This window comes from Lichenostomus cassidix, chromosome 4, assembly GCF_008360975.1.
Source record: "Lichenostomus cassidix isolate B80296 chromosome 4, HeHo_3.0, whole genome shotgun sequence".
NCBI classification, from domain to species: Eukaryota; Metazoa; Chordata; class Aves; order Passeriformes; family Meliphagidae; genus Lichenostomus; species Lichenostomus cassidix.
Window position 1 is genome coordinate 62,459,196 of NC_139484.1, and position 17,848 is coordinate 62,477,043.

The 17,848-nt window shown below is 46.2% G+C and overlaps 1 protein-coding gene across 3 annotated transcripts in view; it reads left to right on the plus strand.

Moving 5' to 3' along the window:
* Positions 1–934: 934 nt before the first annotated feature.
* FGFRL1 (fibroblast growth factor receptor like 1) overlaps positions 935–17,848 on the plus strand; it is a 168,231-nt gene continuing 151,317 nt past the window's right edge. The window contains exons 1-2 of one of the 3 annotated variants that reach the window (XM_085059563.1): positions 935–1,441; positions 2,483–2,592. In XM_085059563.1, the coding sequence (XP_084915689.1) occupies positions 2,532–2,592 (61 nt within the window). In that variant the 5' untranslated portion in view covers positions 935–1,441; positions 2,483–2,531. Of the gene's footprint in view, positions 1,442–1,686; positions 1,767–2,084; positions 2,106–2,482; positions 2,593–17,848 lie in introns of those variants that run through there. The other 2 variants (XM_085059566.1, XM_085059564.1) reach the window with 2 other exon arrangements.

Genomic DNA, 17,848 nt, shown 5'->3' on the forward strand with positions numbered 1-17,848 from the left:
CCACTGAGTAAAAATATTTAGTAATAACAACAATAACAGAGGGTGTGATTTCATAATCCTAACAACATAGATTAAATTGATGTTCAAATTACTTCTTGGCTTGGGTTTAGGAGTTCTCCTGGTGCCTATCACATTAAATTTGTATTGAGACAGCTTTTTTGTTTTCAAGGAGGTCTTCGTGCTGGAGCATATCAAGTAAGAGATCTAAGAAACTATAACATCAACAGTAATGATGTTTCTTTTGCGATACAAAAAGTTTAGCTATCGAGGCAGTATTTTTTCTTGTCGTTTGTTTAGTCTGTTTGGTGAATTCTGCCAGGTTGGTTTTCATCCTGCGTGAAGAGTGATTTGCTGTAAGAGCGGATGCATCAGCCGAGTCATGTTGAAAGTAAATAATAAATAATAGTAACAGTTAATACAAGGAACTGACATCTCCACAGTTTATTTTCCACTTGGTTTAGCTTAGTTCAGGCCAGCTTCTTTCTGGCATCGTCCGCATCCAAGCCGGGAGATCAAAACGGCGCAGCCCCCCCATCCCTGCCCCGCTGCCTCCGCGGTGGGTTCCCACGGCCGGGGCTGTCCCCTGGCGTGGGGACACGACTGCTTTGGCCGGGAGGGGCTCTGGGGTGCGGGGGGCTGCGGGGTGGAGGTGTGCAGAGCCGCTGGGCTGGGGGGGAGCGGGAGGGGAAAGCCGCGGGGCACCGCGGCGCCGGGGCTGCCAGGCTCGGGGCTGCGGGACTCTCCCGCCCGCTCCCGGCGCACGGAGCGCTCGGCGGCCGCCCGCAAAGGGTTAAGGGGAGCGGGCCCGGCGGAGGGCGGGGGCTGCCGGGGGCTCCCGGGGATTGGTGCGAAGTTTGGAGCGGGGCGGCCCCGCACCGCCCTCCGCGGCGGCTCGGCCCCCACCGCCACAAAGCCCTGCAGGGAAAGTTGCTTTATCGCCGGTTTCTCTCTCCCCGGCTCTCCCCCCCTCCCCTCCCCTTCCCCAGCCCTTTTCCCCTCCTCCCCTCGCTCCTTAAACGGGATTCCGGCTGGGCGAGCCGCCGGACGGCATCACCGGGCATCCCGCGGCGCGGAGCCCCGGAGGCTCCGGCAGGTCCCCGCTGTCCCTCCCCGCACACACACACGCTCAGCCCGGCCCGGAAAGCAGGCAAAAAATAATTTACAAGGTTCCCCCCTTTCCCTGACCTCCTCGCCCGTGACTCTCGAGTGGAAAAAAAGCCGCCCGCGGGGGCGAAGGGGGGAGGTTGTTCCAAAGCCGGTGAAGGGGCAGAGCCGCTCCGTGGGGAGGGCACCCCGGGCAGCCCCGCCACCCCGGGGAGGGGGGATGAGGTAGAGGCCGGCGGCGGAGCGCCCGCCGGGCGCCGTGGCCGCGGAGGGCATGAGGCGGCGAGCGGCGGGGATGGGCTCCGGAGCGCGGTGTTAGAGCCCGGCAGCAGCCAAGGTAAGTGTCCCCCGCGCCGGCACCCCGGGCCGGGACACCCCGCCGGGGCCGGTAGCGCACAGCTGGGAGCCCCGAGGCGCGGGGCAGCACCAGGTGGCATCGCGCCGGGTGTTGTCCCCCCTCGTTCTCTCCCTTCGTTCCGCGACCCCGATTGCCGGCGGCGCATATCCCGTTACCGCCGAGCCGCGCTGCGCCCGGGGCAGCCCCGCTGCCCGCCGCGAACGGAGCGATCGGCGGAGCGGCCGCGTTTGCGCTGCTGGATGCTGTACGCGGGTTGTTGTGTGTCCTGGGGGCACGGGGTGTTTAAACCGGGGAGTTTACAAGGGTGAGGAATCCAGACGGTGTTTAGAGAGTGAGAGTTTTAGGAGGAGAACAGGGTGTAATTAATGTAAACCTGATCTACCCCGGGTGAGCGTATCGCAGCGAAGGCATCTTCAAGAATCTGGGTAATTGAGTGCGGTTGTGCTTTGGGACCGTACCTCTGGAGCCCACGGAAACAAGTGGGGCTGCTGGTGGGGGGAGCGTGGTGGGGAAGAAGAGGAAAGGAGTTATCAGTGCAGTGCTGAGAAGTCTCGGAGTGGAGGAAGGCGCGTACCCAGAGCCGAGCCTGGCTGAGGGGCACTGGAGCAGCAACACAAAGTTTTCTGGGCTGCTGATGGGAGAGGTAACATTCCTCCTCCCCCTTCCACCAAGTTCCTCCGCAAATTGTTAACCTGAAATCTTGTTTTATGGCCACTTGCTAGTGTTTTGTTTGCCTTCCAGACTGGTTCTGTACAGGATACTAAAGAATTATGCATTAACTGTAAACTTAGAGGAGCTTACTGGCCTCAGTGGGTTTTTGATTTATATCAGGCTGAAGCAGAGAGGAAGGCAAAGTTTTGCTCACTGAGCACCAAGGAATGAATTACAAGTATGTTGCTCTTTCATTTGCTGTTTCTTCTAGTAAGTCTTTGCAATAGGATTTAAAACTGCTAAGTTGAGGATTTGTTTAGGGTTTTTCCCCCCCAGTAACTATTTTGCTCTCCTTTCTCCTGCCTCCAGGTCTGAGAGGACAGTAGCCTGTGCGATACAGCGGGATCTGGTTTTCAAAATGGAATTGCAGCTGGCGCTCCTTTTCGCAGGGATAATTGCATTTTCGGACTCGGCGAGAGGTAAGGGGACTGCGCTTGGTGCGAACACCCTGTGACTCTCCCCCTTCCCTCTGCTCCGTGGGCTTGTGCTCCACAAACACCCGTGGTGCCCCCAGAGGGACTCCCCAGGGGAGTTGCTGTCGGCACAGAATTGTCCCCCTGCACGTTCTTTATCTGCACAGAGGTGCAGGCTTGTGCCCCCTCACCTGCGTGGTTTGGGGCCATCGTTTGGGGTGGAGTGTGGTCACTCTGGCTTTGCTGAGGTCTGTTAGGCGCAGGTGAACTTCCAGGGGATTTTCTTGTGCCTGTGTAAAAATACACAGACAATTTTAAAGAAAAGCAACTGCATTCCTCTGTGGATCAGAAATACCTCTCCCCTCCTGTAATCCCTCCAGCCTCTGCCCTGTGTATTCCCACTTACAAACTAAACAAACACATCCATTAACTTTCCCGGTGACAGACAAATGACAGTTCCCAACAGCGAGAGCGTATTTTAGTGCTGAGGCTCCAGCAGTTGATCAGATTTCAATAAACAGGTTACCTTTCCAGAGGCAAATTGAAATATGTTAACCTGGGAATGATGGGGGTAGGAGAAAAGTTTCTTTACGGGAAGGTGCTTTCAGCAAAGCTCTGGGATCAGAGTGCGAGGAGTGGTGGCTCTTCCTCTGCCTTTGCCTGCGTTGTACCTTGGTGGGTGCTGTCCTTGGAAAGCCTGCATGGGAATCCAGGCTTTCAGCTCCCCTGCCCCTGGTCACAAAGTAGGGGTTGTTCCAGGAGAATTGGGGTATTACTTTAGGATGCAGATTGCTCCAGCTGCAATTCCCAACAATTTCAGAGTTTCGTGAATCGTTGTAAGACCTTTAAATCATTCGGCATGATGGACTTGCAAATTAAAAGGTTTAAACTTGCCCTTCACTTGGGCTATAACTTGCCAAAAATAAATCTTGGGGGGATGAGGGTGGGAAAGGAGAGGGGGAGCGTTACTCTGAAAACCCAAGTTTGGGTTAGTGCACTGCTTTTTTTTTTTCTTCTTGGCATTGGCTCTCAAGAAAATATTTTATGGAGGCAAAAGCACTATAAAATGATTTGGCTGGAAGCTGAATGAAAAAGAAAACAGTATATAGGCTATAATTCCTGCAAGTCTGAATTCCAGGCAAGGCTTACAATGGAGACTCAGTTTAAGTTGTGGGCGATGGGCAGCAGTGTATGAATTGAGATGACTTCATGGATGTATATTATTGCAATGGACCTGAGAAGTTGGTGGAGTTCCGGAAAAGATCTGAAGTGGGCAGGAGAAGACAAAAAGATTCTTGTCTCTGATGTGAGCTGAGTGTCGGCTGCTTTCCTGGCTGACCCTGTTTAAATTTGGTTTGCAATTGTCTTGCTTGTATGCTTATTGCCCCTGGAAGGTGAAGTGATGTGGGTTGTTGTCATGCGAAGAAGTGACAGAAAATTAGCAGCAGTAATTTCAGGACATCATCATTTTTCCTATGGAAACGTCTTTTTAATATAACTTTGATAGGACTGTAATGGTATTTGGGCTATTTGAACACTTTTCAGAGCTGGAAAAACCCATCGTGTAAGTGTATGGAGTGATAGTTCTGGTTATTTAAAATTATCTAGAAGTAGAGGTTAGAAGCCAGGGCCAAATCCATGAAAAATGTCATGTGGTGATTTAAGAGAGAGGAAGTGAAGAAGAAAAAGGAGTCATTGCTGTAAAAATATAGACAAAATCCTGACATTTAAATCCTGCTTTAGACATCCTTAAGGCTGTGAGCATTTTTGATAGTGAAGGAGGTAGATGGAAGATCAAATATGAGCAGAGATGAGACACTCCCCGGAACTTTGAAACTTTATTTTGTGCTGACAAATATCTCCAATTGTTAGCTGTTGACATTGGGATAATTTCAGATTCTTGGAAAAATGTGCCAGGCTCTTAACGTGCCTGCAGAGCTTTTCTGGACGCCTCATACAAGGGGTTTGGCCGCTGGAGATGTGTAAACTTTACCTGCTCCAGTCGCTCAGGTTTTATAGGCAGTCCTTCAGCCAAATCTCAGCCTGAGGTCGTGAGGCTCTTCTCTGGAGGAAGAAGGGCTCTTTGTTTTGGTCAAACAGCATTTAATATCTGTATCCTGATTGCAGATTAGACATGTGTGGCCCAAAGTGTGCCAGCAGCTCCTGGTCTGAGGCGTCAGAAGTTAAATAGGTGCTTGCTGTCTGATCGAGTGAGGAGGGTGGCTGAGGAGGCTCTCTGGGAAAGTGATGGCCCTTCTTTCCTACTCATATTAGGCAAAAGTAGGTTGTGCTGGAGTTAGGGTGTTAATTTGGAGCTGACTGATGCTGTGCCCATGCTTGGGGAAGGGCTGTGCCGTGGTGCATCTGCACAAGGGGGCAGAGTTAAGTTGCCCACGCGCTCCAGCTTTGATATTTCCTGCCAGTTGAATGCTCAGCTGCAAACTTGCATTAGATGTTACATTCTATTATTTTTGCATCTTTATTTAGGTGACACCTTTTAAGGCAAAAGGCCCTACAAGAATGACTGATTGGGTTTATGTGGCATTTTTTTTTTTTTTTTACACCTCCCAGCAAAAAGGGGAGTTTTCCCGGGTCTGGATCTGTGCCTACTGGCTCTGTCCCACCAATGTATCTCATCACTGATGTAAAAGACGTGTAAAAAAGGGAATATCTTAATAAACCAAGACAAACTCTTGAGAAAGTGGTAATACCTTTGAAGTATCCAGGTAAGCAGAGAGCAGGTCTGATTTTAGAGGTTGAGGTGGTAGAGCTGTGTTGGAAGGGATGAAGAGTAAGATAGCTCTGGCTGTGTTTGAACCAATGATTTTGGGGCTGGAACTCAAAGACTTTGGCTAAGGGCTTGTCTACACCTGCAAATGCACTGGAATACCCTTTCCAAAAAACTTAATCTGGAATAACTCTTTTAGTGGCAAATCTTATTCCAGGCTAAGGATCTCCTGGAGGGAGCCTGTACCAAAAAAGTCTTCCTCGGGAGCTATTTTGGTAGATATCCAAGCCCCTTCTTTCCCTTGTGGCTGGAGACCAGAACACCTGTGTGCACAAACCCTACTCTTGGAGGACAAAACCTGAGTGCTGTGGGTTTCTGAGAAGGACTGTGCCTTCCACCTGACGGGCAAGGCGTGGGGCAGCAGCTTCAGCGTGGTTTCCAGCCGTGATGGATAATAGCTGCTCTGAACTGGGATAACAGCGCAGATCCAGTGCTTCACCCCTTGTGTTATTCCATTCCTGTTCTCTCCAAGCAGCTCCATAATGGGTATAAAAGTCCTCAGCTTGCCACCCTGCCCTCCTCTGCAGGGACTAGTGCCATCTTGGGTCACTAACCTTTGGTGACTATGTCCTGCAGCAATGTAGCTCCTGCCACGCCACACCTCCGGTTGGACACAGGTAATACAATCTGATATTTTCCTGCCTATGTTATCTCAGTGACAGACAACGCAATATTTGTTCCAAATCTGTCAAGTTGCCATCATATTCGCGTTGGTGACCGTATATGGTAACACTGGGATGTGCCTGGCTTGGTCCCGTGGCCCAAGCAAGATTTTGTATGGTATGTTTAGAAGGTTTTGGTAAGAGCAGTGACCACCCTCCTGTTAGCAAGTAAACTGATACCATGCTGGAAACTAATTAGTTTGGATGTTGATTTCATTTTCGGTGCGTTGCGTAGGGAGGGGAAGAACGAGACCTTAATTGCTTTCTGTTCTGGCACTTCTCTGTGTGACCTTGGCTTGCAAACCTGCTTGATGTCTGCTTTACAGGGAATTTGCTGATTGGGCCACCTCAAAATTCAGTGGTTTCATGCAGAAATGTTATGTGCCATTTTTGTTTTTGCTAATATTGAAGAAAAGGGAATAGGATGCTAGAAGTGTTTTTTATTTCTTGGAAGTTGAGTTCTTCGTTCTGATGAAAAGAGTTCCCATTCTGTAATTTTGGGGTTTATAAGAGTGAACTTTGGGGTTTATAACAGTGCTTCAGTAAGCACAGAAAAGATAAATAATGGTAATGTGAGAGAGATGGTTGTTGGCTTCTGTTTTACGCCTTTATTCTTGTTGAGTGGTTGTTACCAGATATAACGATTAGGTAATTTCTCGCTTGTGAAAGAGAAGCATGTTCAGATCTAACAGCCTGATTCAGATTTTATGGAAGTCACAGCACATCTTCTGGTGAAGTTTGGAGCATTTTTTGGATCATGCTCTTGGGGAACTTGCCCATGAATAATCTGTCAGCATGGCTTGTACCTAGAGTCAACATGACGATCTAGGAGAATCCTGGTTATTTTTTTTAAATGCTGGTTCCTCCCTTCTTCTGAGGCTGTCTGCTGCTTTAAACTATGGCTGAGTTGAAACATAAAATTAAGTGTGCGTCATACTGGAAAATTAGGGTTGATTTTATTTGTTTTTAATTAGGAATATTACAAAACTCAGCAAATTGCTCAAATACATCTAGATTTTCCTTAAAGTTTTTATAACTCTGTTTTTCAAGTCCATATGTTTCTTTGACCTTCATTAAAAAGATGCAAGCAGCAAATCAAAATACGTCTTTTCTGGGATGACCTTGCATGCAGCAAGGGCTGGAGTGCAGAGTCTGAGTCTTAGCCACAGAAGAAATTTTCATACACCATGAGGTGGTGCTTGAGATATTGTTGGAAAGTGGGTTTTTTTTAGGAAAAGAATATAATTCAAAATTGAAAGAGAAGTAACACTTGCTAGCAGTTAGGAACCCCCTTTTCAAGACTTGGGACCATTGGTGCTAATTTATTAACTAAAGCTGAAGTTTTTCATTTGACATGAATTGGCTGATAGAGCTGATCTTTTCCAGTATCCCCTCTGATAATTCCTTTTTCAGTGTCAGTCTCACCATGAGTGACATTGGTACATCTGGGCACAGAACACTTGTCACGGAATAGCATGAGTGCAGTAGAGTCTGGCTGTGCATTTTTGGATCAATTACTGGAAGAGATAAAAGTTTCCACTGAAAGAGGAAAAAAATAATGCAGAGGTCCTCTTGGGCCTAGGTTGAATTAAAAAAAAAAACAACCCAACAACCTTTAGTCATAGCTTTATTTATTCAGTGATACTACAACTGGTGCAGCTGATTTTCCTAAGATAAGAAGCTCCTACTTGTGTCTGCAGTGACTTGTAAAACCATGCTGCCCAAACGATTTGTGCAAATGTATTCCAGCATTACAGGAGTTGGTGGAAATGCTCTTTGCTCACCTCCATTTCATTAACCTGCTCATTTTGTCTTGTTTCAAGTAATTTGTCTTTCATCTGACCTCTTCCTGTGTTTTCTGGTGGGCTACTCAAGCTAAAATGCATTTGATCTTGTTTGGAACACTTAATTTGGATTTCTGTTCCTTATCTTCTTGTCTGTAATCAGCCTTTACTTTGAGCTTTCTCTAATAATAACACCCCCATAGGTATTTAGCTGTGTTCACCTGTTCTGATCTTTTGCAACAAGGTGAAACATTTTTGATCATATAAGGGACTTTTTGAGAGTGGAGCCAGTGTGACTGTGGAAGTCACAAAGGTCTCTGATGCAAGTCTGTTCAGTCTGCTGCTCTTTCCTAGCAACGGTGGTACTATGGTAAAAGAGAAATATTTCCAAAAGCAAGCTTGATTAATCTGATCATGCTGTCCCGATGTCGTATGAGATAGGCAGATGCAGCCATGCCAGTTGTAACAGGTTAGGACCTGATTCAGAGCCTGTGAGTGTTGGTGCTGTGACTCCTACTCACTCCCATAGGCTTTGCATCCATCCCTGAAGGATGACTTGCCCAGATTATCTGTGATATCCACCTCAAGTGTGACAGCAGAGGAGATGTGGGCTAAGTGTGCCACTTGCCTGCTTGACTGCACAGCTTGGACTCACTTTTTTTTATTCTAGAAAAGCACATTTTGCTGCTGCTGACTGCCAGCTCTGGCTGGTGGGTGGAGCGTGTGCTGCTGGGGCTGAAAACAATTTGGAGATTCACTGCTTAAGCTTTGGGTTTCTGCAGAGAGGTTTATCCCCAAAGACAGGGTGCTATTTTGCGGCCTGTATTCTGGGTGTGGAGGGGCTGAAGACTATTTAATAAGTGAATGTATGCTGTTTGCTGCCGAATCCATTCCCATCTCTGATTTTTATTTTTTTTTCCCCCTTCCCAGTCAAATAAACCTGGGCTGTGTGGAGTTTGGTTGGTTGCTCTGATTACACAGTGTCCCCTTTGTATCACAGCAGAAACACAGCATCCTGCAGTGCTGAGAGAAACCTGGTGTTATTTCGTCCCGACCACTCCAATTTTCACGAAGAAATTCAGCCAATAACTCCAGGCTACTTCTTCCATTAAGTGTGCAAGCTTAATTTTGAGCTTCACTAAGGAAAGAAGAAAAATATAAATTGGGAACAGGGGCTCCTTGGAGCAGGTTAATGTTTCTCAGGATGGCTGCACCTCTATGCTCAGCTTCTCTACAAGTGGTTTCCAGCTTGATGGGACACTAAATAATTTCTCCTCACATGTGGTAAATTTATTTCATGAGAGATTCACACAATCCTGGGTGTCCTGTCAAGTGAGTAATGCAAGAGGTGTCATACCCAAGATGCCATTTGGCTGGCGTTGACTTGGGTGGGTATTTTAGGAGCCATCAGTATTTGTGAGTGTCAGGTAAAAACACAGGTGAACAGCAGACAAATAGGTAAATGTGGGCTTAGTTTGTGCAATAAGCATTTTTTAAAATTTAGATTCTCCTTGCTGGGTTTGCTCCACATGCCCCATAAACTGATGACCTTAAGAGTCAGGTGCTAGTGTGCAGTGGCACAACATCTCTGTGGTAACTTTGGGCTTGTTAGTTCTGCCCAGGATACTGGGAGAGGGAAAATGCTGCAGGGGAACATGGAGGGAAATGTGTTAGCCAAGCTCCCAGAGAAAATTCAGTCCAGATTAGTGAGTGTACCCCTGCTCTTGAGGCCTGCTGGTGCCTGGGAGAGGATATCAAGCAGGCAGTGTCTGACTATGAAGAGGATGTTGGGATGCAGCTTTTCCAGGCCTGTGCTGTAGTTCTCTCTTCTGTGTCCTCCCAGGTGCCCCCATGTACAGGTGTGAGACTTGATTGGCTTCTGCCCAATATGTGACTCTGAGTAAAAGCCTTGTTATGTAAAAAGGGTGCTTTCATTGTGCTAGCTACTATTTTACTATTGCTTTGTATGGATTTTAATCTTTTTTCTAGACAGAAATGAATGGGGTGAGGCCATATCACCCACAAAGGAGGGAAAAGGGAAAGCTGTTCAGACTTACAAGCCTCTCAAAGCTGCACAAGCCCAAGTAGTGGAGTCAGGCTGCTGCAGATGCTGGAGCACTGTGAACAGGTTTCCTTCCCTCCTCCTTCCTCTCTAATAGATCTGTGTGAGTTGGAGTAATAGAGGAAGTTATTTTTCTCAGTGGTTGTTCTCAGATCTGTTAACACAGATCTGTAACTGCTGGTTAAGCAGTGGCAAGTGCCAGATGAGCTACAGGTGTATGAACTGTGTGTCAAGGATGGAAGGGTTAATGAGTAACAGGATGAACCTCTGAACACTGTGGAATATCTCCCCGGGGATACTCCAGACTCTCTGTGGAATGAAGGATGCTTGTTTGTCATCAACCAGTGTTAAACTGCTGGCTGTAACTCCTGCAGGGTGTGGATGCCCTTCAGAGAGAGGGTGCTGTGAGCCACCTTGTTCACCTTCTGGGTGAATCAAAATCTTCCCTGTCCTGCAGACTAATATGACATTTTGGTGGCAATAACAGTGTGTCTTTGTCCAGACAAGTAATATTGGGAAGTGTTTAATGTATTTTTGGGCAGTTTGAAGTGGAAAAACTGGGGAGGAGTTGACAGCTCTTCCAGCATGTGGAGTTCAGGCTCCATGCTCTGATAAGTCATTTCATATTGTAATGTTCAGGGTTGGATTACAAAGGTGATAGTCCCTTTAGGTTCAGTGAGTTGTGGCTGAGTAGGTGTGAGTAGGATTTAAATATATAATCCTATCAGAGAGCAGAAACTGGAGCCTTGTAAGACCAGGCTGAGTTTCAGTTCTCTGCTGGGTGGCACCACGCCATGGGAGGGTTCATCGTGATCTGCAGTAGTTAATATAAAACTAGAATAACAGATCAGAGCTGATGAGTATCTTTCCTCCTCCTGCCATTCCTAACCAATCAGAAATGCAGAATTGCCAGGGCTAATTTCATTATGGGCTAATGAGAGTGAAACCTTCAACTTAATCATGGCTAGGACAGTAAACAGGTGTTTACTTTTCCTTGATTGATTGACTGCAAGTCGTAAACCTGTTAGGGAGATATTTGCATGTGCAGGGAACTGGTTTAGGACAGTTGATTGTGAATTGCCAGATTGGTGCTGTGAAGGTGTTTGCCACTGCTCTGAGCACACAGCTATTGTTTGTGGGATGTAAAGAGGCACAAAGAACTAGAGGCTAGTCAGGGTATTTTGCTCAGGAGCTGCAGAAACCATAAGGTAGGGATGGGTCAATGTTTTATCTAGATCAGAGCAAAGTCCTGCGTGTGTTCCTAAGGCAGAGCACTTTTCCTGATTTCCTGCTTGCTCAAACAGGAGTAGACTGGATGATGTGGAGGATTTCAAGTAGTATTTTGTGGTGGTGATGTACACAAGTTTATTCCTGTCCTTGGAAATTCATTGGAAACACCAGACTAGTCCTTGTATGCAGTTGGTAAAGTAGCCTCTGAATGTTTAAATTGAAGTTAAATTCAGGGCTTTCCTCACCTTGAGTACTCCTGTTGGGAATCTGTCCCTTACATTACCATCAATACCAAGGAAGAAAGGTATTGCAAGGTGCTACTCCAAAGTAATCATAGCAGTAGAACTATATATTAATAATAACTATGTCTATTTATTGAGAGTTTCCTGTGCATTAAAAAAGTAAATATAAAAAGAGACCCAAGAAATGCTGCTCAGCATAGGCAGTGTTCTTCTTCCTGATACTGTCAGGAGAAAAAGCTTGTCTTTCTGAAGGCCACAGGCTAAGTGGAGTTCCAGGCTTATTTTTCTTTTATCCTAGAAAATCCAATAAATCCAGTAAATTCTTTCAGTGTGGTCTTCCAAGAGTTTTTCAACTTGGTCTGACTCACAGATTATTTGAGTGCCATTATAGACTAGGGGTCAAGCAAGTTAATTCCCAGAACAGTATGCTGCCCTGTTTTCAAACTGTGCTAATCAGGGTTTTGAGCCAAAGCATGGCAGTTTGCTTAGTGAAATTATTTTCCTGTTAGAAAATTACAAATAGGCTCTGACTATTCGTGTTGGCTTTGGTCACCAGAGCACTCACATCACATGCAGTGCAAAGCCCCCAGGGATGCAGTCGCTGTGGATCAGGTCACTGGTGGGGGCTCATTTCCCAAGATTGAACTCGTGAAAACAGGCTGAAACCTCATGAAAGAAAAGAAAGAAGTCGTTGCTGTTAAATTGCCACCTCCAGCAGGACTGAGGGAGGGCTGCGTGGAGCCCATCTGAGCTACAACTTGAATGTCCTTCCCCAGAGGAGACATTTGGTGGAGTTATTTGGTTACCTCTCCCCCTCACCTTTTTGTAATGGACTCTTGTTTACTTTTTCCTCCTCTTTTCCCGAAGCTGATTAGCACTGTTTAGGCAGAGGAAATGAATTACCATAATTTACTGTTGTTTAGAACAAGACACATTCCCTGCATGTATGTATACACACGCTGGCATTTGCCCTCCCAGCGCTGTGCAGAGGAGCGTGTTTACAGAGTCTGGCTCCATTTAGGGAGAACAATACCCTGATTATAGAGGGCAGCCTTTTCTTTCCAGAAACCAGAAGGAACCCTTTGCTTCAAGCAGCTACTGCCCCTTGAAGGTGCAGGCGTTGTGAGCTGCTGGAAAGGGGGGGAATAAATCTGTTGTGGACACAAACCGGCAGCATTGTTCTCCGCGGAAGTTGGTTTAGGGGTGGGGGTGAGGAATGGTGTTGGGATCAACCAAATGCCAAGTGTAAGATCTACCAGCATGCAGGGAGGTGTTGTGACTTCCAATTTAATTTTCAAATAACAGCTGTGAGACTTCATGGGGAGTTATTTGGGGCTGCTTGAGCTGGCAAGGGAGCTGGGGAGGTGGGGTGGGAAGAAAGTGGTAACTGAGTCTCAGCGGTTTTGGATGGGCTGAGTTGGGTTGAAAGGTGCTGTTATGTGTGAAATGCCGGTCATTTCTAATTGCAGTCGTGCACCTGTGCCTGGTAGATAATGCTGGAGCTGTGTCATATGGAGCATTTGCTTCACATGATGTTGAGAAAGGTCAAGCACTTGGTTTCTGTCCTGCTAAGTTGGGTCATTAGATGCACAAATAGGACCCCCCTTCCTTTGCCTGACTGCAGCCACTCAGCTCCTGGCAGTAAATCCTTCTCAGGTGTGATTTCATGGCAGCTGAAGATGATTGGACTTGACCCCATCACTGGCCCGTCCTTGTCCTTCTTTGCTCCCAGCCTGGTAACTCCCTTGTGCCAGGGGAGAGCTCCTCTGACCTTGCTGTGAGTGTTTTGGGGAGGAAACTCGGGCGGGAAGCCAACCTGGAAAAAAATGTGATGGTTTAAATTCTTAGAGGAGCATGGGCTGAGCTTGTGGAATAGCGCAGTGTCTCCTCAGGCAGCAAGTCCTTTCTTCCATTCCCACTTATGGCAGGAAGGCTCAGTACTTTGAAGGACTGGATATTTATGGGAACATTTATAAAATGACTCTTTGGGAATCTAAAATGCATCAAGGTCCACAGGGCAAAATGTAACATAGCCTGGGGGCAGTGAATGTGAAGGCTGAAAAAATCCTATTTGGCTCTTGGCTCAGTCAGGGGTAATGCATTGCTGATCCTTCTGCACTGGGAGATTGCATCTTGCACGCTCTGCTTCATGACAATTTTCTGTTTGTCTCAACGCTCCCTTGAAATTTGGAGTACTTTATAGGCAAATAGGTGACATCTTCCATCCTCTGTCTGTTTTGGCTTCCGTGGGGAGACAGAAGATGGGAAGTTAATTCTGTCAGTGTTTGCTGGCCCTGCTTTGGCTCAGAAAAAGCCAAATGGGTGAGAAGCACAGCTGGCAGCAAAGGTGGCTGCAACCAGTGCTGCTGGTGACCAGGTGTTCCCTCTGGTGCAGGCACAGTGTGTATCCACTCTGGAGCCAAGGTGGATGTGGTTTGTCACCCACAGGTTCCTCCCCAGGCTTGGCTTTGTCTCTCTGGACTTCTGACTCCTGAGGCTGCTTCAGTGGGTTGCAAAAATAAGGCAGAGAAAGCAGCTTGGGAAAAAATAATCCCTTGTGGGTGACAGTATTTTTCCAGGGAGAGTTAACGGAGCCGGCAGGCTGAACAGGTAACGCTGTAGGGTTGCATCAACAACGCTTTTAGGGGATTTTTGGAAGGGGCTGTTTATGTTGGCTGGTGAGATGTGGTGCATGAGTTCTGTCCAGGGATGACTGACACATGTCTAAGCTTTTGAAACATGACCCAGCACCCTGGAGAAACTGTGGTTTTTACCTCTTGACCTAGGTTTTTGTAAAGAGGGGATGATCCTGGTGCATGTACCAGTATCCACATAAGGCTGTTGGGTTACTCTGCATTAGAAAACTAAACTCCAGTACAGGCATGAAAATCAGAACTTGGTACTCAATAACTACACCCATTGCATTTTTTTTCATTGAATATGCTTTAAAATCTGCCAAACCTTCTCATTCCTGGACAATGCAACAGGGACAAATGCAGTTCCCCTACTGGCTCATGGATTGCAATAAAGACAGCAGGAACAGGGCAGAAAGAACTGCTGCAGGCTCCATCCCTGCATCTGGGATGGCTTTAAGCTGAGAGTGTGAGGAGGATATGTGGCGATCTGGGGAAAATGTGAATCTTGGCAACAGTCCCTGATTCAAAATATCTGGGAAACACTGAGGTGGGAGGTTGGAAATACATCTCTGGGGTTTCTTTCTCCAGAAGGAAAAACAGCATCAAACTTCCACTGAGACAAGTGTTTGAAAGAAATATGCAATGCAGGATTAAAAGGGAACAGCTTAGTTATCAGACACTAATTGAAATAACAGCAGAGAGGAATAAGCCTGAATGAATTTTAATGGCATTTTGATTTGGTTCTTCTTGTTTGTTTACTTAGAGGCACTTTGGCTTTTACCTCTACAAGGGTAGTGCAGATACTATAAAGTGCAAAATAACACCAAACTGCAAACACAGTAATTTTTCTGAGGGAGGTGCAAAATACTCCAATGTAATTGAACAAGTTTTCTGCTGTAATTAACCCAGTGTTAAAATTGAGTCAGGGCCTTCCGTCTGTGGCATGTGTTGGAGGGTATTTGCAAAACAGATATTAAGGCAGAGCTCAAGGAGGACTGCAACACCAGAAATATTTAATATTGCTCTCAGAGAGCAGGTCAGCAAATGAGCAGTGGTTTTGGTTGGTACCATGAATACAGCATAAGGCAAAGTTGTTATTATAGCTGGTGTGATTTTATTTTATTTTATTTTAGATTGGGGTTAGTGCCTGGAAGTCATTGTACTAAAGCCCTGTCGTTGTGGTAAGGGCTGTCAAATCCAGAATGAACAGCAGACAGCTACAGTGTTAAATGCAATTTACTACCAGCTCTTTGTATAGAGACCTTGTTTTACTCTGACAAAGGGCCTCTCCAAAACCAGACCCATTGATCAGCTGAGTTTTATTTACCAGGTATCCCTCAGAAAGGTGAGATCCCATATTTGCTGGCTGCACCCTATACAATGTAGATGTTGCCCCGATAAGAATTTCTTGCTGCTGCTGCAATACAGACCCAGAAGGCCAACAATTCTGTGCCCAAGCCTTGTGTAAGTGCCCAAGGTTAAACAGATGCAAACATTTGCTCATGCACAGGCTGGAGCCTTGCACTGAACACCCACCGTGGTTCATGGGAATGGCAATCCCAGCTGTCCTCTCTCTGCTGGGTACAAGGCATTGTTGACTTTAGGGAGAGATGGATATTACACCAGGCTTATTTTTTATGGAAACAACCATCAAAAGTCCTGGAATGGAAAACAAAATAATTACACAGGTTATTCAAACATTATTACTGTTATTATCATCCTCGTCATCATCAAGGTGTCTTCATCTGTGCTTCCAAAAAGGTCTGACTGCTCCCAAGTGTTGCTCCACACCCTGATGGTGCCCACCTTGGGTTTCCTCCTTCTAGAGAGGTGGAAAGAACAACTAACCTAAAATCTGGGAGAAGGAAAGAGAGTTGAGAGAGGCAAATTTTCACACAGTCACAGAAAAAGAGATCTTCCAAAAGATTTCATTTTCCTTGCAAAGGCTTGTGGTAGTTGTTGAAAGGGCATTTCAGTGGAAGAGGGCCAAGCAGCCCTAGGCAGAACCAACACCCTCAATTGAGAAAGATTTTTCAAACAGCAGTACTGTTAAGAAGTAATTAAAGTCAAATAAAACACGAAAAATAGTGTATGACACATCTATTTGAATTCATCCCAGTTTGGATCCACTGAAACTCATGTAGCACAACACTGGAGGCACACAAGGGGAGGTCCAAACCCAAGGATTTCAATGCACTTTTGCAATAGAATTCTCTATTCTTGGACACCATTTTTGGGAAGTGTTTAGGTGCATACTTACTTCAAGCACCTGGAGACTGTTTGTATTCAAAGAAACACTTGCTGAGGACCTTCCACACTTGCAGTTCCCTTTTCTTTGTTTCTCTGGCTCCCCTGTAGTGTTATCTCAGTCAAAACTTAAAGAAAAAGGGACATTTTGGGGGCCCAGCTGTGTCTCTTCAGGTTTTGCTAGCTGTTGAGGAAGATTTGTGAGGACTCTCTGGGGCAGAAAGGGTCAGGTCAGAGGTAGAAAGGCACTCACCCTCTTTTAGAGTGGCTTATAATGTCTGTCTGTCTGTCCATCCCTCTGGGGTTGACAAGAGGCTGACAGCCTTTCCCCAGCTGTTCCTTCTGTCATATTACAAATGAGACTCTGAAAAGCAGCTCTTGTGAAAGCTCTTCTCTTGCTAACTCATTCTACCCATCAATTAATGTCAGGCAAAGGCGTTTTATAACTATTTTATAACTTTTTCAAGAGCAGGACCTTCATGCCCTTGCAAACTCCAACTCCTGTGTGAGGTGGCTGTCAAAATACATGCATGGTGAATTATGTATCAGAGCAAACAAAACTTTTGCTTTTCATGAAAGAAGTGCTCCTTAACATCCAAATTCTTCCATGGAGACTTTATCCAAAAGAGCATCTTTTTTAAAAGTGAAGATGGGGAAAAAAAAATCTTTATCCTCCCCATCAGGACAGTGATACTTAAGACCAGCATCAATCACAGTCAGAAGGTCTTCATCCTTTTCTGATGAGCTTGAAAACCTGCTACTAAGAGCTGGTGGCCTTGCCTGGATTCTGTCCTGATTCCATTCCATTCTCATTCTTAATGTGAGCAAGCAGCATTTCGAGCCATTGTTCACCCGTGTAGCTCTTGGCCTGTGCAGTGGGTGTGAAACGTGAGGAGTGAATTATGAACAAATAATTAAAAATCTTGCATGGCAGCATATTTCCTGAGAGGGAACAGCAGACGATAGTGGGGGCTTTCAGGCTTTCTCTTACCCACTCACCCTCTCCTCTTGTACCAACTTCCAGCAATTTGGCTGTGTGTTTTTTTTAGGAACTAACTTCCACCCAAAGACTACTGAATTTTTCTTAAATGCCAGGCTCTGTCAGAGCTGATAAGGCAGCAGCCAGCCTGCAAAGATAACACAGAGGTATCAAGGCTTCTTGGGTTTGTCTTTATTTGGATTTTTTAGTAAGCGTTTGACAGATGCTGAGAGCTGCCTGGAGACTTTGGGTTTAGTGGGTCCCCCTCTGCTTTTCTCTTTGTCTTTGGTACCAAAAGGCTTTTAAGTTGATTGGGGGGAAAAAACAAAAAAAAGGTCATATGGAGCTGGGGGAATTAGTGGTGTTTACTGAAGGGAGTAGAGAAGGTGGGCAGTGGGGGCTGGATGTTGAGGGTGGCTCTGGGACCTGTTGTTTTGATGTCTCCACTTGGAAAATATTCTCCCAAAAAAGAGTTTAAAGGGAGTGAGGAGCAATATGGAGTCACTCTAAATGCCTGATCACTGGCAGGAATGTGTTGCGGTGTATGAAAACCTGTGATTAATTGCCTTTTCAATTTCCCACTGACTCCCACTCCCCTTTTCTTGCAGAGTTGTCCCTGTTTGGGCTGCTGG